This window comes from Muscardinus avellanarius (assembly GCF_963383645.1).
Source record: "Muscardinus avellanarius genome assembly, chromosome: 8".
Classification (NCBI taxonomy): domain Eukaryota; kingdom Metazoa; phylum Chordata; class Mammalia; order Rodentia; family Gliridae; genus Muscardinus; species Muscardinus avellanarius.
The window spans coordinates 101,121,123-101,138,475 of NC_137794.1; the positions used below are offsets into that span (position 1 = coordinate 101,121,123).

At 40.9% G+C, this 17,353-nt stretch overlaps 1 protein-coding gene across 1 annotated transcript in view; it reads left to right on the forward strand.

Annotated features, from left to right (window-relative positions):
- UST (uronyl 2-sulfotransferase) overlaps positions 1 to 17,353 on the forward strand; it is a gene marked incomplete at both ends in the record, with an annotated part of 307,272 nt that overhangs the window by 185,061 nt on the left and 104,858 nt on the right. Inside the window, 2 exons of the mRNA XM_080700246.1 lie at positions 1,172 to 1,327; positions 12,856 to 12,935. Of these exons, the coding sequence (XP_080556372.1) occupies positions 1,172 to 1,327; positions 12,856 to 12,935 (236 nt within the window). The remainder of the gene's footprint in view (positions 1 to 1,171; positions 1,328 to 12,855; positions 12,936 to 17,353) is intronic.

Here is a 17,353-nt window from a genome sequence, read left to right on the forward strand (position 1 = left end):
CAGAAAGCACATGAAAAGATGCTGTACGTCATTAGTCATTGGGGAAATGCAAATCGCAACCACAATGAGATGCCACATCACACCCACTAGGATGCCTATAATAAAAATAGACACAGAAAAAAGAGGGCAATAACAAGTGTTGGCAAGGATGTGGAGAAATTGGAACTCAAATATATTGCTGATGGGACTATAAAATAGTGCAGCTGTATTGCAAACAGTTTGGCAGTACCTCAAAAAAATTAAACATTGGGTTACCATAGATCCAGCAGCTCTACTCCTAGATATATACACAAGAGAATTGAAAACATATGTCCACACAAAAACTTGTACACAAATGTTCATAGCACTATTATTCATAACAGCCTAAAGTGGAAATAATCCACGTGTCCATCAACTGATGAATACATAAACAAAATACAGTACATTCATGTAATGTAATAGTATCCAGACGTATAAAAGAATGAAGTATTGATTCATACTACAACATGGATGAGCCTAGAAAACATCCTGCTTAGTAAAAGACAGGCCCAAAGGGCCACATATTTTATGATTTCATGTACATGGTTGCTCAGAATTCTGTAAGCAAAGCCATAAGACAGAAAGTAGATAAAGGATTTCCAGGAGCCAGAGTAGTGAAGAAAATTAAAGTGATTGCTAACAGGTACCGGGGTTCTTTTGATTGTGATGAGGATGTTCTGGAGGTAGGTAGCAGTGATGGCAGCATAGCTTGGTGAACACACTGAAAACCCCTGAACTGGACACTTTACAAGGAGGAATTTTATAATATGTGAATCATATCTCAGCTTTTAACATCATCATATTTTTCATTGGTCATTGTACACATGAAGTTATTGTAATAAAATGACCTGAAGAAACATTTTCATTAAAGCATGTATTTACATAGATTCTTTTGGAGAAACAAGAGAAGCTTCACGAGCAATCTTAAGAGTACATGAAACTTGTCCAGTATTAAGTGTATATCAGTGTAGACACAGCGAGTCTCCCTCTCTAGTTAAACGTGTATCTTTACACACCAGCTCACACTCTGTTCTCTCATTAACTTGACATAGATTTTTCTCATTTAGATTTACCCAGTGTACCTTGCTCTGAAATCGAGGGAAGAAATGTGTTTTAACCCAGACGTTTCAAGCTCGTTCTCTTCTTCTCACAGGTGCTCCCGTTCCCCAGCCAGGTGGTTTATAACAGGGTGGGCAAGTGCGGGAGCCGCACTGTGGTCTTGCTTCTGAGAATCCTGTCAGAGAAGCATGGATTCAATTTGGTCACATCGGACATTCACAACAAAACCAGGCTTACTAAAAATGAGCAAGTAAGTTGACTTTTCCCATCATTAAATTGTATTTGGCTTCACTGCATTTGTATAATTAGTGGGTGGCTTACAGGATGCCCTTCAAACTCCTGAGGAGGAACACCAGAGTTGCAATTTCATGCTGTATTTTTGCCAGAGTGGAGAAGAAAATTTAAGATTTGTGCAGGAAAGCTAAAAACCAGAAGTGTCACTGAAAGGTCCTTCTGTTTGTTAGAACCAATGAAGGACAGCGTACACTTGTATACTTATCATAAATGAGCTCTATGTAAAGCTCAGACGTACACCACCAACCTATAAGTAATACTGCCATCTTCACGGCCAAAATGAGAATCTTTTCTTTTAGCATTTCGTCTTCTTTTCTTTTAGCATTTTCTCATCACTATCCTAATCTTTACAATTATAGTAAGGAGAAATGTTCTTTGTGCCAAGAATCTGGTAGGTTGATGACAAAATAGATTTTGCTGCTCTAGTAAGCTCAGAGGATCTTAGGCTTCAAAAGCAGCCTTTGGAGTATTCTGGGATAGCAAAAGAATCCCCCACTCTGCAGGATCAGTTTTTCGCGAGCAGAGCTGAGCCAGCCACACAAGTGAGTGCTGGCAGCAGTGTAGGAACATTGTCCCCTTACGTAGGGGGCTAATTCCACTTTGTAGCCTATACAGAGATAGAGGTGACAGTCTCCATGGAGATGCTTTGTTAATGTAGAAAATTAAGCCACTATGTTCTTGTTGTTGTTATACAGGGTCAAGTTTATCAAAAGTTGCCTTTCCCCTTAGAAACGTAGGTGAACAACCATCTGATGACTCTACCCAGTGAGAGGTGCAGGACGGTAGAGAATACGTGGTTTACTGTCAGGTTGGTTATGAAAATTTCCACCTATGTCCATATTACTTCAGACGTAATCCTTACCCTAAAGGCATTCAGGGCCTCACAAACAGGAGGGAATCTCACTTCTAACTTACTAATCCCTCTTTTTCTTTTATTTGGGGAGTTGGGGAGAGTGGGACCCTTGTAAAAGAGTCATATAACCAACAGTAATTGCTTTAAAGCCAGTATGTTGTCTTCCACAATATAAAAATCACAATGTCCATTCCTTTGAAAACCTCCATGAAAAAAACTCTAAATATTAAGTGTAAATAGTCATTATTAGTATCCATTGGTAATAGTCATTACCAATGAGCAAACAACATTTTGAGGTTAGCCTTTGCAGGTTGCTTAGTAGGTTCTCCATAGAAAAAAACACAACTGGTAGAATTTAAAGATATTACATTTTATGCATAACTTTGTTTATTAGAGAAAAATTCTCTTTGATTTTCTTACTTGATTGAAAAGCTAATATAATTAGGCAGATTATATATATAGTAACTATAAATAAATAGCTTGTGTTATTATAATTTTAGTGTGAATATTAAATTTGGTTTTCCTTTGGGTCTAAGTCTTATCAGAGTATACTTATATATTATAATTTCATATTATCGGAGTATACTTAAATATTCCTGTGTGTGGAAACCACACTCGGTTCTCAGATGCCTCATAAAACATAGTTGCTAGAGTTTAGTTCCCTCTGGTGAAGAGTGCACAAATAGCCCAGTATAGGGCAGAGGCCACTAAATAATTAGACAATGGAATTTTTAGCAATATCCTAGACAACGAAAGAAAAATACGATATTTAATTATACTGTGGGGTTTTACACAGATAACCCCACTTTGTTTCCTATTTTAAACACTAGAAAGTAAAATATAATTGTAATCATGAATGGAAAAATTTAGATGAAAAATTAACAATTTACTCACTATGCCTAGATGATTAAATCCAGAAAGGGTTAATGAAAATCATCCTTCTCTAAAATATAGGTTAGCTCTCATCTGTTTGGAATGGTTGCCTTGTCTAGAAGCCAGGGAATAGACTAGACAATCTTTTTAGGTTCTTTCCAGCCCTGTGATTCTGTGATATATTTATATAACTTCTAGCATAATCTGTGTATTATGTAGTTGAAACATTTCTGATTCCTGTGGTCAGTGTGACCTCGAATATATTTCATTACTTAGTTATTGCAGATTCCTATTAAATTATAAGGTAAGTTTTAAAAACCTACAGCCAAGGTAAAGATGAAGTAGGAGAAAAACCAAATATATCATTTTTGATGTAAAAACAAATATAACAACAGGAACCGCTGCCACTCTGCAGCCAGTTCATCTGGCTCTGGCAAGCAAGGAGGGCGGCCAGGAGGCAGGAGAACAAGAAACCCAAGTCTGAAGGACTTCAGTAATGTTTAGAGAAACTTGTCCTTGTCTCTGTAACCCTTTTACTAAAATTTCAAAGTGCATAAAATAAGCAGAGAAAAAAAGAAATATTATTCTAACTTAATATATTCAAGAAATAATTTGTGCAATGAATCGCTCTTCTTCTTGGTAATTTATTAAACGAATAAGGGGGAAATGATTTAGGAGACTACTTAAAATGTTATAGTCCATGGTTCTCACCCTTAAACAGAAGAACTCTGAAAATGTGTTACCATGGAAACACTGTTCTCTAAAAAACTTAAAAAAAAAAAAACAATTGTGCTTCAGGTGCAACAGGGGTTGAACGGATTTTTGTGGGTCAGCTTGGGAAGCTATCCATTCTGCAGTACATTGCTTTTATGAGAAAATATGTCCCAAGTTCCAAAATACTGATTTACAAATGAGCTTTCAAATAGTGTCCGTTTATAAGACTGGAATTATCTATACTATTTTATTCATACTCAAAGGAAGTTCTCTGGGCAAGAGTATAATTCAGACATACATTTCCCCCTGGATGATAGCTGCATCACACACACACACACACACACACACACACACACACACACACACATGAATTTACAGTACTCAATGCTAAAATTGTATCTAATGGAACAAGACACTGCTGAAAGGATTAAGAGGGAAAAGGAGCATGAAGATACCAAATGTTAGGATGCCTATAAAAATCCCTTTACATCTGCTCTTGTAGAAATAGAAACACCTTTGAAATTTATATTTCAAGTAACTCCTCCTCAGCAGAAGCACATGGAATTGCTTCTGGTCAGATGTTGGACCTTTGTACAGCCTTTAATGCAAAGCCATGATGGTATTACTCACTTATGGCTTAACCCCAGTCTTCAGTTTCTTGGTCTGTCTTAGATCATTTCTTAGGAAGTAAACATTGCATACAGTAAAATGATGGGAGAGCTTTTTTTCTCAAAGAGCATGGGGTATGATCGCCAAAAATACTCTTAACCATCTTGGTCTGATGTTGTATTTTAGAACTTTTCTCTGTACAATGAAGGCCAAAGGGCCACGGGCATATCATAGACAGAGAAGCCAAGCGTATTTATTTCATTCCTGTTGGAGAAAAAAAAATTGTTGGCACAGGAGCCTTCAAGATTGCAAAGGCAAATAACTTTACATTTGTATTTCTGTTGAACTTCACGGGGATTACAAATTGGAAGCAAAACGTGCTGATTGTTTTACTTCTCATTAGTTTTGAACCAAAAAATATACCAGACAATACATATGATTCCAATTCTATTTTATGGATGAGAAAACTAAGATAACTTGATTAAGTTGCTTTCAAAAATAATAGACTGTAGTGACTGTGCATGGCAGCCGGATTTGAATCCAGCTGGATTCTTCTGAATCCAAAAGCCAAAAAGCCATGCTTGCAGTGCAGTGGCTGTCTACTCTGCATGGTAGAATCTCCAGCTTTATAAAATCGAGAGACGCAAAACTAATGGCTCTTCTCCTGGAGATTCTAGGGTAGAATCCAAGATCTCTTCTGGTTTAATGAGGTGCTACAAGAGATTTTATGATGCAGCTAAGTTAAGAAGCTCTGTTAGCTGGGCATGGTGGCACCCGCTTGCAATCCCAGTACTTGGGAGGCTGAGACAGGAGGATCCCAGGTTCACAACCAGCCTCAGCTACTTAGTGAGGCCCTCTGCAACTTAGTGAGACTGTTTCAAAAGAAAAAATAAAAAGTATGGCTGGCTCAGAGGTAGAATGTCCCTGGGTTCAATCCTTATTCTGAAAAAAAAAAAAAAAAAAAGCACTGCCAAAATCCTCAGGTCAGTATTTTTCTAGATGTGTTCCTGTAAATCCCACTCCCCGAATGCAATGAAAAAAGCAAAACACCACGGCATGATGAATCTCACATTATGAAGGCTCTGGGAATTAAAAACAAAAACAAAATCTATGTACCTTGGTTTCACCTAGTAGTTCCCAGATCAGGGGACTCTAAGAGTGATGAGATTCCTTTGCACCCCACACAGTTTGTATTCACAGTTTAGGAAATGCTGGACCAGCCTACATCCTTCCATCAGCCATGCTAGTACAGGCTACAGCTTCACTACACACTTCACATAGGCTCTCACGATCTTCAACAGATATTCCAGTTATCTAAGCCTTCAGAAGTATCCAGAGAGGGGAGAGACAGTGATCTGGTGCCCATGTGCTCTGGATTGTGTTAGCCACTTGGTCAAAACACAGAACAGCACAGTGTCCCTTTACAGTGTTTCAAATTTCCTTCTTTCATTCTCTCTGATGGCCATAAACCAGTGAGACTTCAAAAACAAATCTTACCTAAGCAAACAGCATTCCATATTGGGACAGTCCTAGAGGAATTCCCCCAAGGATTCCCCAGAACATAGTCCTCTGGACTCTGTTTAATTGAGAAGGTTCACTCCGTTTCTGAAGCAGGTTCCTCCATCGTTCATTCCTTTTGATGGATATCTGTTAAGGACGTGCTACTGATGCTGGATATTGATCAGCAGACACCTTACTAAATGTGCACCTGATTTCTAGTCCTTGAAGCAATGTTAATAGGAAAGCTTTGCCCCATTTTGTGGGGAGGGATAAGTTTGCACAGGAAACTGGTTAAAATGTAACATAAATGAAGAGGACTTTATTTTCCAGACAGTGGGAATCCATTAAAAATGAGTCGTAATCATGATGAGCATCAAAATTTCCTTGAGGGCTTGTTCACGGTGTATTACCCATTCCATCGCAAAACACGAAGGTTGCCTTGTTAGGGCGGAGCCTATTTTAATATCTCTGGTGGAAAAATATTCCTGAGAAATTCCTCATTCACAACTTTGTTAAAGAATCATTATGTGAAAGTTTTTCTTTATTAAAATAAATCCTAGCTAGGTATAGTGGCGCATGCTTGCAAACCTGGCATTCGGGAGGTGAGACTGGAGGATCGTGGTTTGCAGACAGCCTCAGCTACTAAGCAAGGCCCTTCACAACTGATGAGACCCTGTTTTGAAAATAGAAAGAAAAAAAATAGAGCTGAGAGTGTCTCTCAGAGGTAGAATGCCCCTGGCTTCTATCCCCGGTAACACACACACACACACACACACACACACACACACACACACACACAGTCCTGTGCCAAGCAAGGAAGATTCTCTGTCCCTGGAGTATCTCTCAAACGTATGCTCATGCCGTGTCTCCCCTAAGTTAGATTAAGTGCAACCACTTTGGGAGCTGGAACATTTATACCAGACACACAAAGACCTTCCTTCGAATGACCCTCAGAGCCTCCTGACTTCACAAGAGGAAAATCAGCATCCACCGGCATGAGAGGAGCGCCAGCCTCACTCCGGAGCCAACCCAAAAGATGCTGTGCCGTGAGGATTGGTGCACCAGACTCTGCAAGCAGGGTCTTGTCTTGGGTCCTTTAGATAAAAGTTGAGTCCTCTACTGAAAACTGAGTGAAAAGAAAAAGGAGAAAATATATAGAAGCAATAATATCTTCAAAAAAATAAAATGTTGCCAGGCGTGGTGGCACATGCTTGTAACCCCAGCATTCGGTGAGACTGAGACAGGAGAATCCCTATTCATGGACAGCCTCAGCTACTTAGTGAGGTCCTTTGCAACTCTGTGAGACCCTGTTTCAAAATAAGGAATAAAAAATAGGGCTGGGGGTGTAGCTTGGAGGTAGAGTGCCCCTGGGTTCCATTCTCAGTACCACAAATAAATAAAATAAAATAAAATAAATGTTTATCAGCTTGGAGGTAGAATACCCTGGGTTCCATCCTCAGTACTGCAAAATAAAATAAAATAAAATAAAGTTTATCTTCTTCAAGTTAACCATGAGATTGATTTTCTCTATGGTTCAGACCTGACCTCTGCCTTGTTCATGTCCCTGCTCCCCCTTGTGGACTTCTTTTTCATTGCAGGCTTGTATTGTACAGCCCTTAGCTAAGGGTCAAAAGACCCTCCTACTTCTTTTAGGAGGGCTTCCCTGTACCCAAGGAAGAAAGACATGTAACCTGAGCTGCCAGCCATCCTTCCAGCATCAGAGGCTAAAGGACCAACAGTTTCATGAGCTTTTGCTTTGATGTATTAAAAAAGCAAAGCAAAACATGTCCTTTCTTTCATTTAAAATGCTTTAAAAAATTTAAGGGTATCAGTTGCTCATGAGTGATCCACGTGTCCAGACAAAAGTGGAGTTGAATACTCTTCCTGACAAGAATTTCCTTAAAAATTCAAGAGAAATATCTCACTGTGTTTGTAGAACTGCAGGTAAATGTTGCTCCACCATCAGAGCCAGGGAGGTTGGAAGTAAAAGACAAAGCCACTTCCTGGCATAGCCTCTGCAGTATAAGTCTTGTTTGATTTTTAACTGAGTTCCATTTTTATCTCAGATACACTGTGATTTAACTTATTCCTTTAGATACATTCAGTACATAGTTACCTTTTTTTAAAAAAAAAAGCATTTAATTAATTCCTGTTCTTTTTATGATATACTCTGTTCTTGTCCCCTAGAACTTTTAGAAAATATTACCTCTAATATTTAAATAATTTCGTTTCTTGATATTTGCCCATCTGTTATAACTTTCAATTTTTCAGCACATCTTGTGAAATGCAGAAAATTTACATCCCGTATACCCTCTTTATTCTCCAGAGTTATTGTGCTAATCTACCCCTCACATCCATAAAAATGCCATTATATAGATCAATTAATTGTGGGAATGGTGAAGAGACTGTAGTGCAGTAAGATTAAGAGCAGGGTTTGGGATTTGACAGACTTTAATTTGAATCCTGGCTCCAACTTTATGTGTCGGTGAGACTTTAAGTAGTCTATGTAGCTTTTTTGTGCCTCAGTCTCTTAATCTACAAAGTATGCACGATAATAGTTGATGCATCAAATGACAGCACATGCATAAAGAGCCTCTTGGTACAGCGTTTAGTAGCTGTGAAGCACTCAGAAGGTGGGGGTTTGCTTGGTGTTATTGTGTCTTGAATATTGCAATGGTAATGTTGTGAGCCATACATGATGCTGGATAATGGACGCACAGGTATGTCCCAGCATGGGCTAAATCTATCACCTGAGTGACAGACAATTCTACCTTTAACTCCAAGTGCTTCTAGAGTAGACATCTTTATTCCATAAGTATCTGTGGAGCATAGACTCTGTGTAGGTACCTGGGCCGGGCTTCCTAGGAGATAGATAAGCCTGGCCCCAAACCTCAGGAAGCTCATAGTTTAGGTCAAAACTGACACAAACTGAGCTCTAGTGAACCACAGAGAGCATGTCTGGAGGCATTCTCACATCAAGTGCTGTGGAGGAGCAAAGAAGGTTGCCTTAGTTCTAGTCAGAGATGTTCAAAAGCAGAGCCATCCTCCCCCTACTTTCTGTAGTTGAATTTCTTTTTCCTCCAGCATGTCCCATCTTCACAGATGGCCACACCCAAGTGTTCATTATCCCTGCAGGGATCTGGGGAGGAAGCTCCTTGGACCACTCCCTCTCCTTGCCTCCTCCCACCAGGTCGTCATCTACCTTGTTGCCCTCCATAAAGCTCTCCATCTTTCTTCACACCAACCGAGCTTGGTTGTCACGGTCCATGCCTTAGCATCTGCCAGAGGCTTGTTACCACACAGGTTGCTGAGGGGAGAGGTTCCTCCGATTCAGGAGGTCAGGGTGGGGCTGAAGATTTGCATTCCTTACAAGTCCCAGACGCTGCTGCTGCTGCTGGTGGTGGTCTTCTTCACCAAGCTTCCTATCACTAATCTTTTTGTGCTGGGGATGGAACCCAGGGCCTCGAGGATGCTAGATTAACAGTTTACCTCTGCGCTACAACCCCAGCCCCTGCCTCTAATCTTTATCCTTCTTCACATTCTCTACCCTGCTCTCATATCTGGGAAAAAAAACAACTTCTTTGGCTATCTCTTGCCCACAGGATAAGTGTCAAAATTCCTCCTGTGTCCTGCGGGGCCCTGAATTACATGGAACCTCCCTAACTCCCGTGTCTCCCACTGCCTTGCTGATCCCGTTCCCAGCTGCAGCTTCTTAATGTCCATGCCATTCTATGTTTTGTCCTGTAATCTCTTGTTCACTTTATCTGCATGGCTTCAAATCCATGTCTTTACCGCTGACTCCCGGAGTCCCTCACACTATTGGAGACACCTCCTGGGGAAATGTCTCCTTCCCATCTGTGGGTAGGGATGATCCCTTACCTAAGCCTCTTCTGGCCCACACTATCACATGACTATATGCTCCTCCAACTAGTCTGCCTTGCCCATGAGACTTCCCCAGAGCGAGGACCAGAGCTTTGATCTCCATAGCTACAACCCCAAGTTCATTGCCTGATACAGGGTTGGAGATGAGTGGATGCTGAACAAAAGAAGAAATCCATTTGAGAGGCACCGTGGCCAGATGTAAGGGGTAGATTCAGACATGCAGAAAAAAGTGGAAGAATGTTCTAGAAGAGGATGTTTAAGCCCAAGCTTGGACTTGGTAGGAGCTTTGCTGTGAGGCAGGAAAAAGAAGGAGTCTGGTTTGGCTGGCCACAGCATGTGTGACCTTGAGGGAGCTAGGACAGGTAGAATTAACATGACCCAGCAAGGGACTAAACACAGGTGTCCAGGAAAGACCTGACTCAAAAGTGGATTGTAGAGGGCACCATTAACCAGAACCAGACTGGCCCAGACGGTAGGCTGGATAAAGAGTGCGGTGTTGACCATGGTCAGCTTCGAAGTATCATTTGGACACCTTTCATTGCCCTTCTTAACATGTGTTTTATGTATCTTTCCACCCACCTTACTCATGTGTTTATCTCTAGTACTTAATGTTCAGTGAATGATGAGTGAATATATGCAGTGGAACTAGAATAGACGCCATAAGAGGTCCTATATGAGCTAGGAATGGGTGAAATGGTCTCCATGGTGATTTTAGGTAGTGTCCTTGCTGTCATAATGTAACCCATGCAAAGATGCAGGTGTAGGAAAGCCAGGCTGCTGACATCCTTCTGAGGACCAGTGTGAGGCCTCAGGTGATGGGCAGCAGGAGCTCTGGAAAATACTGCTTGTTGTCAGAATTGGGTCAAGTATTAGCATTTGCGAAGTCCAAGTGACACCTGAACATGATGCCTTAATCCTGTGCGTATGATGTATCATTAGTGACCTCGCTGTTTGGTGTGCAGTGAGAAACTGGATAGGAGGTAAATGTCCTCTCTTCTCACTGCTCTAAAGCAAGAAGGATGAGAATCAGTACTTTTATTCTATGCTTAAAGATATGTCTAGAGAGAGTTTATATTGCCATTGCTAGTCTATTTTCCCTTGTGAAATAGATAACTTTATGTCTATTCCAACACTCTTCTCAAAAGTCTAACCATTACTGTTCTCCCATTTAATTTAACATTTGCATTTGTTTAGAGAATGTGATATAATACTGATAATGTGAAAGAATGAATGTTATTCATTTTTCGTTTTTTTTTGTTTTTTTTTTTTTTTTGCGGGTCTGAGGATGGAACCCAGGGGCATTTGACTTCCAAGCTACAGCCCCTGCCCTATTTTTTATTCTTTATTTTGAAACCGGGTCCCACTGAGTTGCAGAGGACCTCACTAAGTAGCTGAGGCTCCACAAACCGCGATCCTCTGGTCTCAGCCTCCCGAATGCTGGGATTACAAGCGTGCGCCACCACGCCCGGCTAGAATGAATGTTTTTTCTGATCTGTTCTTTCACTTATGCAATACTAGAGGGCTTTCTTAATATGACTCTTACATGTATAGATAAATATCTGAATTTAAAAAATCAAGAGAGGAAAGCATGAATAATCTTTATGTTAAACATATACTCAGGCGAAAGTTTTTTTTTTTTCCTAAGAAGGCATCCTAAGAGATAAATTACCTATGGTTATGCTTCCAAATTAGTAATTCTCTTGGTCAATCGATCAAAATTCAAAATTAACAATGTGCTCAAGCAGGAAGCTTCCCTACCAGAAACCAGCATAAGCAGCAGACGTGTGGAGGATAAACGGTGTGGAGGATAAACAGTGGATAGAGGCAGGATCCAACCTCCTTTTATGCTCAATCCCTGAGAAGGGCAACCCATTATTCACTCATATCTTTCCCCCACAGAAACCCAGGGCTTAGGAAACACAAGTAATTTGCTTTTAAAAGTCATTTTCATTTCTTCAAACAAGCATTGTGACCTTGAGTAATAATGAAAGAGTGTAGACACTCAGTTCATGAGGTAACGGTCTGTAAAGCATGAACTAGGGAGTTAATCAACAAATATTAATTGAGCACAATTAATAATTTCCCATGGAGAACCAGGGAGCGCGGGTTCTGTCTTGCTGGACAAACCTGGAGGTGCAGACTCTTGCTTTATTTTTGTCTCTCTTCATGCTTAACATGTGATTGAACACTTTTGTTTCTCGCTTCCAACTTGAAGTAGTTCATAAAATATGAAATACTGCCTGTCTGATGTTCATGGGAAGTTAACAATCGCAGTGTGCTTTGTCCAAAATCCCCATATCTATTTTGATGGGGCCAATTAGAAATTCTGGGGAAAAGCAGAATTCAGGAAGTCAGGGAGTCCTAAGAATGTTTGGAATTTCTAACAGATTTTATGAAACGTTTTCTGTATCATGACATGCTCCAGAAGACCATAAAGTTAGTCTGTATGAATATAAACTGCTTTTTACCTTGCTGATAACAAAATAAATAGTTCAGATGACCACCCACCAAAAAAAAAAAAAAAAACCAGACATTTGGGGGTTTGTATGTTTCCCATGAAACATTTTCTTTATAAGTTTTTATAGTCAAAGAGAGAAATGATGATGAGTGTTTCCTTATTCCCACTTTTAAATTCTGTGGCATTAATTTCAAATATTTCAGCAAGTCTCAATGATGTCATTATAGAAATAGAAGATAATATTAACATCTTGTCTTGGTGTGACTTTTAGGGGTGGACTTAAAGGCCTTCTCTGACTTGCAGTTTCAGTACAGCAACATACAACTCTCTCCAGTTAAAATCACTTAATCTGTCATGTTGTTTTCATGGTAGCAATCAAGTAAATTAAGGACAGAACCATAAAATTGGAGAGAGCTCTTCTATTCACTAAGGGGCCTTATGTAAAAGTTCATAAATGTTGCACAAAGCCCTGCTGTCTGGTCCTGGTCAAGAAGAAATAAGTGGGGATAAAAGTAGTTGGATAGATAACCTTTAGCTTAATATAGCTTGGTAAATTAGATCTTATATATGCTAATTTTGTACTTTTTTTTAATAGATGGAACTGATTAAAAATATAAGTACTGCCGAACAGCCCTATCTATTCACACGGCATGTTCATTTCCTCAACTTCTCAAGGTAAGACGCTTTGGAGTTTAATGGTTCTCTCATTTCTTTTTAATCTTTAGTCTCCTTCTAATGAACAGTTACTTAAGAAATCTACCTTTACTTGCAACATGGTATAACTGCCCTTGAAAAGACACTTTTAATCCATTTATTTTTTGCTGCTAGGGAATCAAAATTTGAAATATTTGGACAAGAAACTTTATTTTTTTCTAAAATTCCATCTAAAATATTATAAAAACTTAGAATTATTTTTTAATGAGGAAATATTTGACCTGACAGTTCTTAGGGGCAGGGGGAATCAAGTTTTATATTGAAACAAACAGAAAATCCAGAAATGGGTATAACTGCACATGTTCATACAATTTGAACCTGCACAGATCTCTGGGAGGAGTGTAGGAGTGAAGTGATGGTTGCTTCCCAGGCTCCAGAAATCTAGTATAAGCTTTCTGTTTAACTTTTTGACACTTCATTTGGTCAGTCTAAGCTCTGAGTAGTTGACCTTGGTGAGGTGTTTTAGAATTCTGCTTTTTCTTCTGGTAAGAACGCAGATACTCAAATTCAGGTGTTTTGACCTTCTGTTGGCTAAATTGCTACTTCAGGTTCTGCGCATTCTCTTCCCCCGTGGCATCAGCATCCCTGCCACTGTGCCCTGCTCCTGAACAGGTGGTGCTTATGTTCCTGCCCTTCCACTCCCCCTGGCCCATGCTCACAGTCGGTATCTGTCAGGTGAGAGATCACTGCATCCAGAAACAGATCTGACCACGCCTGGCCCCTGGGCATCCCTGGTCAGCCTCTGGTGGCACTTCTGTCATTTATTCATGGGAATAACCGTACTTCACTGGTCCACGGAGAACACTAAAGCTCTGCCCTGGCCCAGTAGGCACTGCCTGCTGGTTGTTTTAATACCTTAAAAAGGCCCCAGTGGGCCGGGCAACCTGGGAAGCGGAGGCTCTGCCCTAAGCATCCCCTGCTGCTGCTCTGCCTTGGGATGCCTGACAATCCATGGGCTAGGAGCAGGTGTTAGCTTTCAAAGGAATCCTCTGCTGCTGCACAGAGGACCCTGTACAAATTGAGTATAAAGAGAATGAGATTGAGCAGGGTATGGTTATTAAGGAGAGAAGAGCGGCTGCCTTATCTGTAAACGTGAGCTTCACAGATCTGAAGTCTCCTAGGCCTGCCTGATAACCCGAGTTCCCTGGGATGGTGAATCAGATGCCTGAGAATGACAGTGACCCCGGGCCAGGTGCCAGCAGCTTGGAGTGCTTTTTTTAGCCGCTGTATAAAGTGGTTCATCACCGGGTTGGCCATCATGGCCACCCTGGCTTTTCCCTCCAGGAGGCCAACAACCTGTTCTTAGACACAGTGAGATAACAAGGACTTGAAAGCACTTCCAGGCCTTGAGCTCTGTGGCTGTGGAGAAGAGCATGCTTCTCCAGTCCTTGCTATTCCAGTGAGCTTCCTTCTGTGCCTCCATGGACACCTTCAGACTTGATGTATCAACTCTTCTTGCTTCTAGGTCAAGCCTTCAAAACAAAATAAATTGCAATATATCATATTCTAATAATTAACTCAGGACAGTGTACAACCCTAATGAGAAGCCTAAGCTGAAATCTTAATTGGATCAGCAGAGCACAGTTAGGATGGCCGTGTTTTATCATGGCCTTCGCTATCAAATACACCTACGAGAGTGTAATCTTGATTGCTTGAATTCTGAAAGAAAAAAAAAGCTTTGATGAGTGTCTTTTAGAAGAAACCATATCTACAGAACACAATGTAGACCGGGCTGTCAGGATCCCTGGGTATCAGATCCTGCCTTCCTGTGTATAGGATTTGGGAAACTCACTCAACATTTTGGGAGGGCATCCATTTTTCCATCTTTATAAGGGAGAATTTCCTGCCCACCCATCTCATAGGGATGCCTGGATGCAACGGGCCAACTGTGGCCATGAAAAGAAAGCCCCAAAGTAGAAAACTGGCAGAGAAAAACAGTTAACTCAGGACATAAGAAAGCTTTAAAGAAGGAGTTATAAGCTGGGTGGTCTGTAATTCCAGTACTTGGGAGGCTAAGACAGGAGGATTGCAGGTTTGAAACCAGCCTCAGCAACTTAGCTAGTCCCTGTTTTAAAACAAAAAGAAAAATGGATAGGAGTGTATGTAGCTCAGAAGTAGAATGATCCTGGGTTTAATCCCAGTTCCAAGAAAAAAACAACTGATTTCTGTATTTTGAATTCTAAAGCATATAAATAATCAAACTGTTTTTAGGAAGTTAAGCATGGTGGTACACTGCTATCATCCCAGTTCTTGCGAAGCTGAGACAGGAGGATCACAGATTGAAAGCCAGCCTCAGCAACAGTAGTGACACTCTCAGCAAACTAGTGAGACCATGTTTCAAAAACTAACTAACTAAATAAATAAATAAATAAGGGGTGGGGATGTGACTTGGAAGTAGAATCCCCTGGGTTCAATCTCCAGTAACAACACACACACACGCGCACACTCGCACATACACGCACACACATGCACACATGCATGCACACACACACACACATACCTGCCCTTTGTAACTGCTATTTATCAGTCATTTCAGGAAATGAGGATACTGTGAGAAGAATTGATGCTTATGTTCTTTGCTGAGAGAGAGAGAGAGAGAGAGAGAGAGAGAGAGAGAGAGAGAGAGAGAGATTTTGTGATACTAGGGATTGAACTCAGGGGTGTTCTACCTCTGAGCTACAACCCAAGCCCTATTTTTATTTTTTATTTGGAAACAGGGTCTCACTAAGTTATAGACGGCCTCACTAAGTAGCTGAGGCTGGCCTTGAACCTGCTCCTGCCTCAGCCTCCCAAGTACTGGGATGGCAAGTGTATGCACCACACCCAGCTTCTTTGTCGTATTTTTAGCCTTCCTTAGCATATAGCAAGGTCCTTGCTGCACACACGCTAAGAGTCAGTGTGGCCTGTCTCCCCACACCTTCTGTACGTACATGTTCCAAACTTTGAAGAATATGGCATTATACCAAAAAGAATTGTCCCATGTTTCTTTTTCTTCATTAAAGATGACATTCTTAACTGGGCATGAAACAGGAAGATCACAGTTCAAGGACAGTCTCAGCTACTTAGCAAGGCCCTTTGCAACTCAGTGAGACCCTGTTTTAAAAATAAAAAAGACTAGCTAGGCGTGGTGGCGCACGCTTGTAATCCCTGCGTTTGGGAGGCAGAGACAGGAGGATCGCGCAGGTTCAAAGCCAGCTGCACGCGCTGGCTTAGGAGACCCTGTTTCCAAATAAAAATGTAAAAATAGGTCTGGGAGTGTAGCCCAGAGGTAGAAGGGTTTCCAGGAATCCCAGTACCACCAATAAATAAATAAATAAATAAGACTAAAAAATAGGGCTGGGGGTGTAGCTTGGAGATAGAATGCCCCTGGGTTCCATCCCCAGTACTGCAAAATGAAAGAAAGAAAGAAAGAAAGAAAGAAAGAAAGAAAGAAAGAAAGAAAGAAAGAAAGAAAGAAAGGAAGGAAGGAAGGAAGGAAGGAAGCAGGCAGGCAGGCATTCTTACTTGAAATGTAGACACTTGGAGTAATGCAGAATGGCATCTGAGAGCTCTTGGTGACTCCAGTGGCTCTTATTTCATTTGTTCAGCATCTCAGCTCCTCGCTGTCTTCCATCTTTTCTTCTCCCAGAGTTAGAAGGAGCCATTTGGCCGTTCAGCCATTTAACCCATCCACGGGAAGCAATTGTGTTAAATCAGTCAGGTGGTGTCCTAATAGTCTTGGGCAAAGTTATCTGCCACAGGACATGACATGGCCGGCGCAGCAGTGATTTCAGACCTCAGTTTGGATTCGTGAGGTTTCCACTGAGCTGTTCTTACACACTGTTTTTTATCTCCTTGGAAATTTAGGCCAGATACATGTTTCACCCCTGGACGACCTGGAGAATTAAGTCCAAAGCACGTTGGTCTAGAAGATGCTATTCTGTGTTGGAATATATAAGTAGGGTTTTAATATTATGTGTTGTGGCTTCTTGAGTGTGTTCTTTTGGTTGTTGAAGCATCTGTAGGATACAAGTTTAAAAAAACATCAACTTCCCCACATCAGCAGTATCCCGGCAAGCATGTCTTAGGTTGGTCTACCAGAAAGACTTTTATCAAGCGCAGTTCAGCTTGTCTCCCCCCGTCCCAACATTTCTAGACTGTCTGTGGTCCCTTCGAGGGAAGTCTTCATCACCTGCGCACAAAGCCTGCCCTCCGACCTCTGGCAGCATTATTTAACAAAGCAACCGCCATCCTGCCATTTCCTTAGTTTAATTTAGTTTCCACATCTTTCTCTAAATGTCAACTGTGTTTTTTATTCTCATTAGAAATCTCTTTTGATACTGTGTCCTTCAACTTTTATGTAGGGTGACAGAAACCTCAAACCTTTGAAGAGAACATCA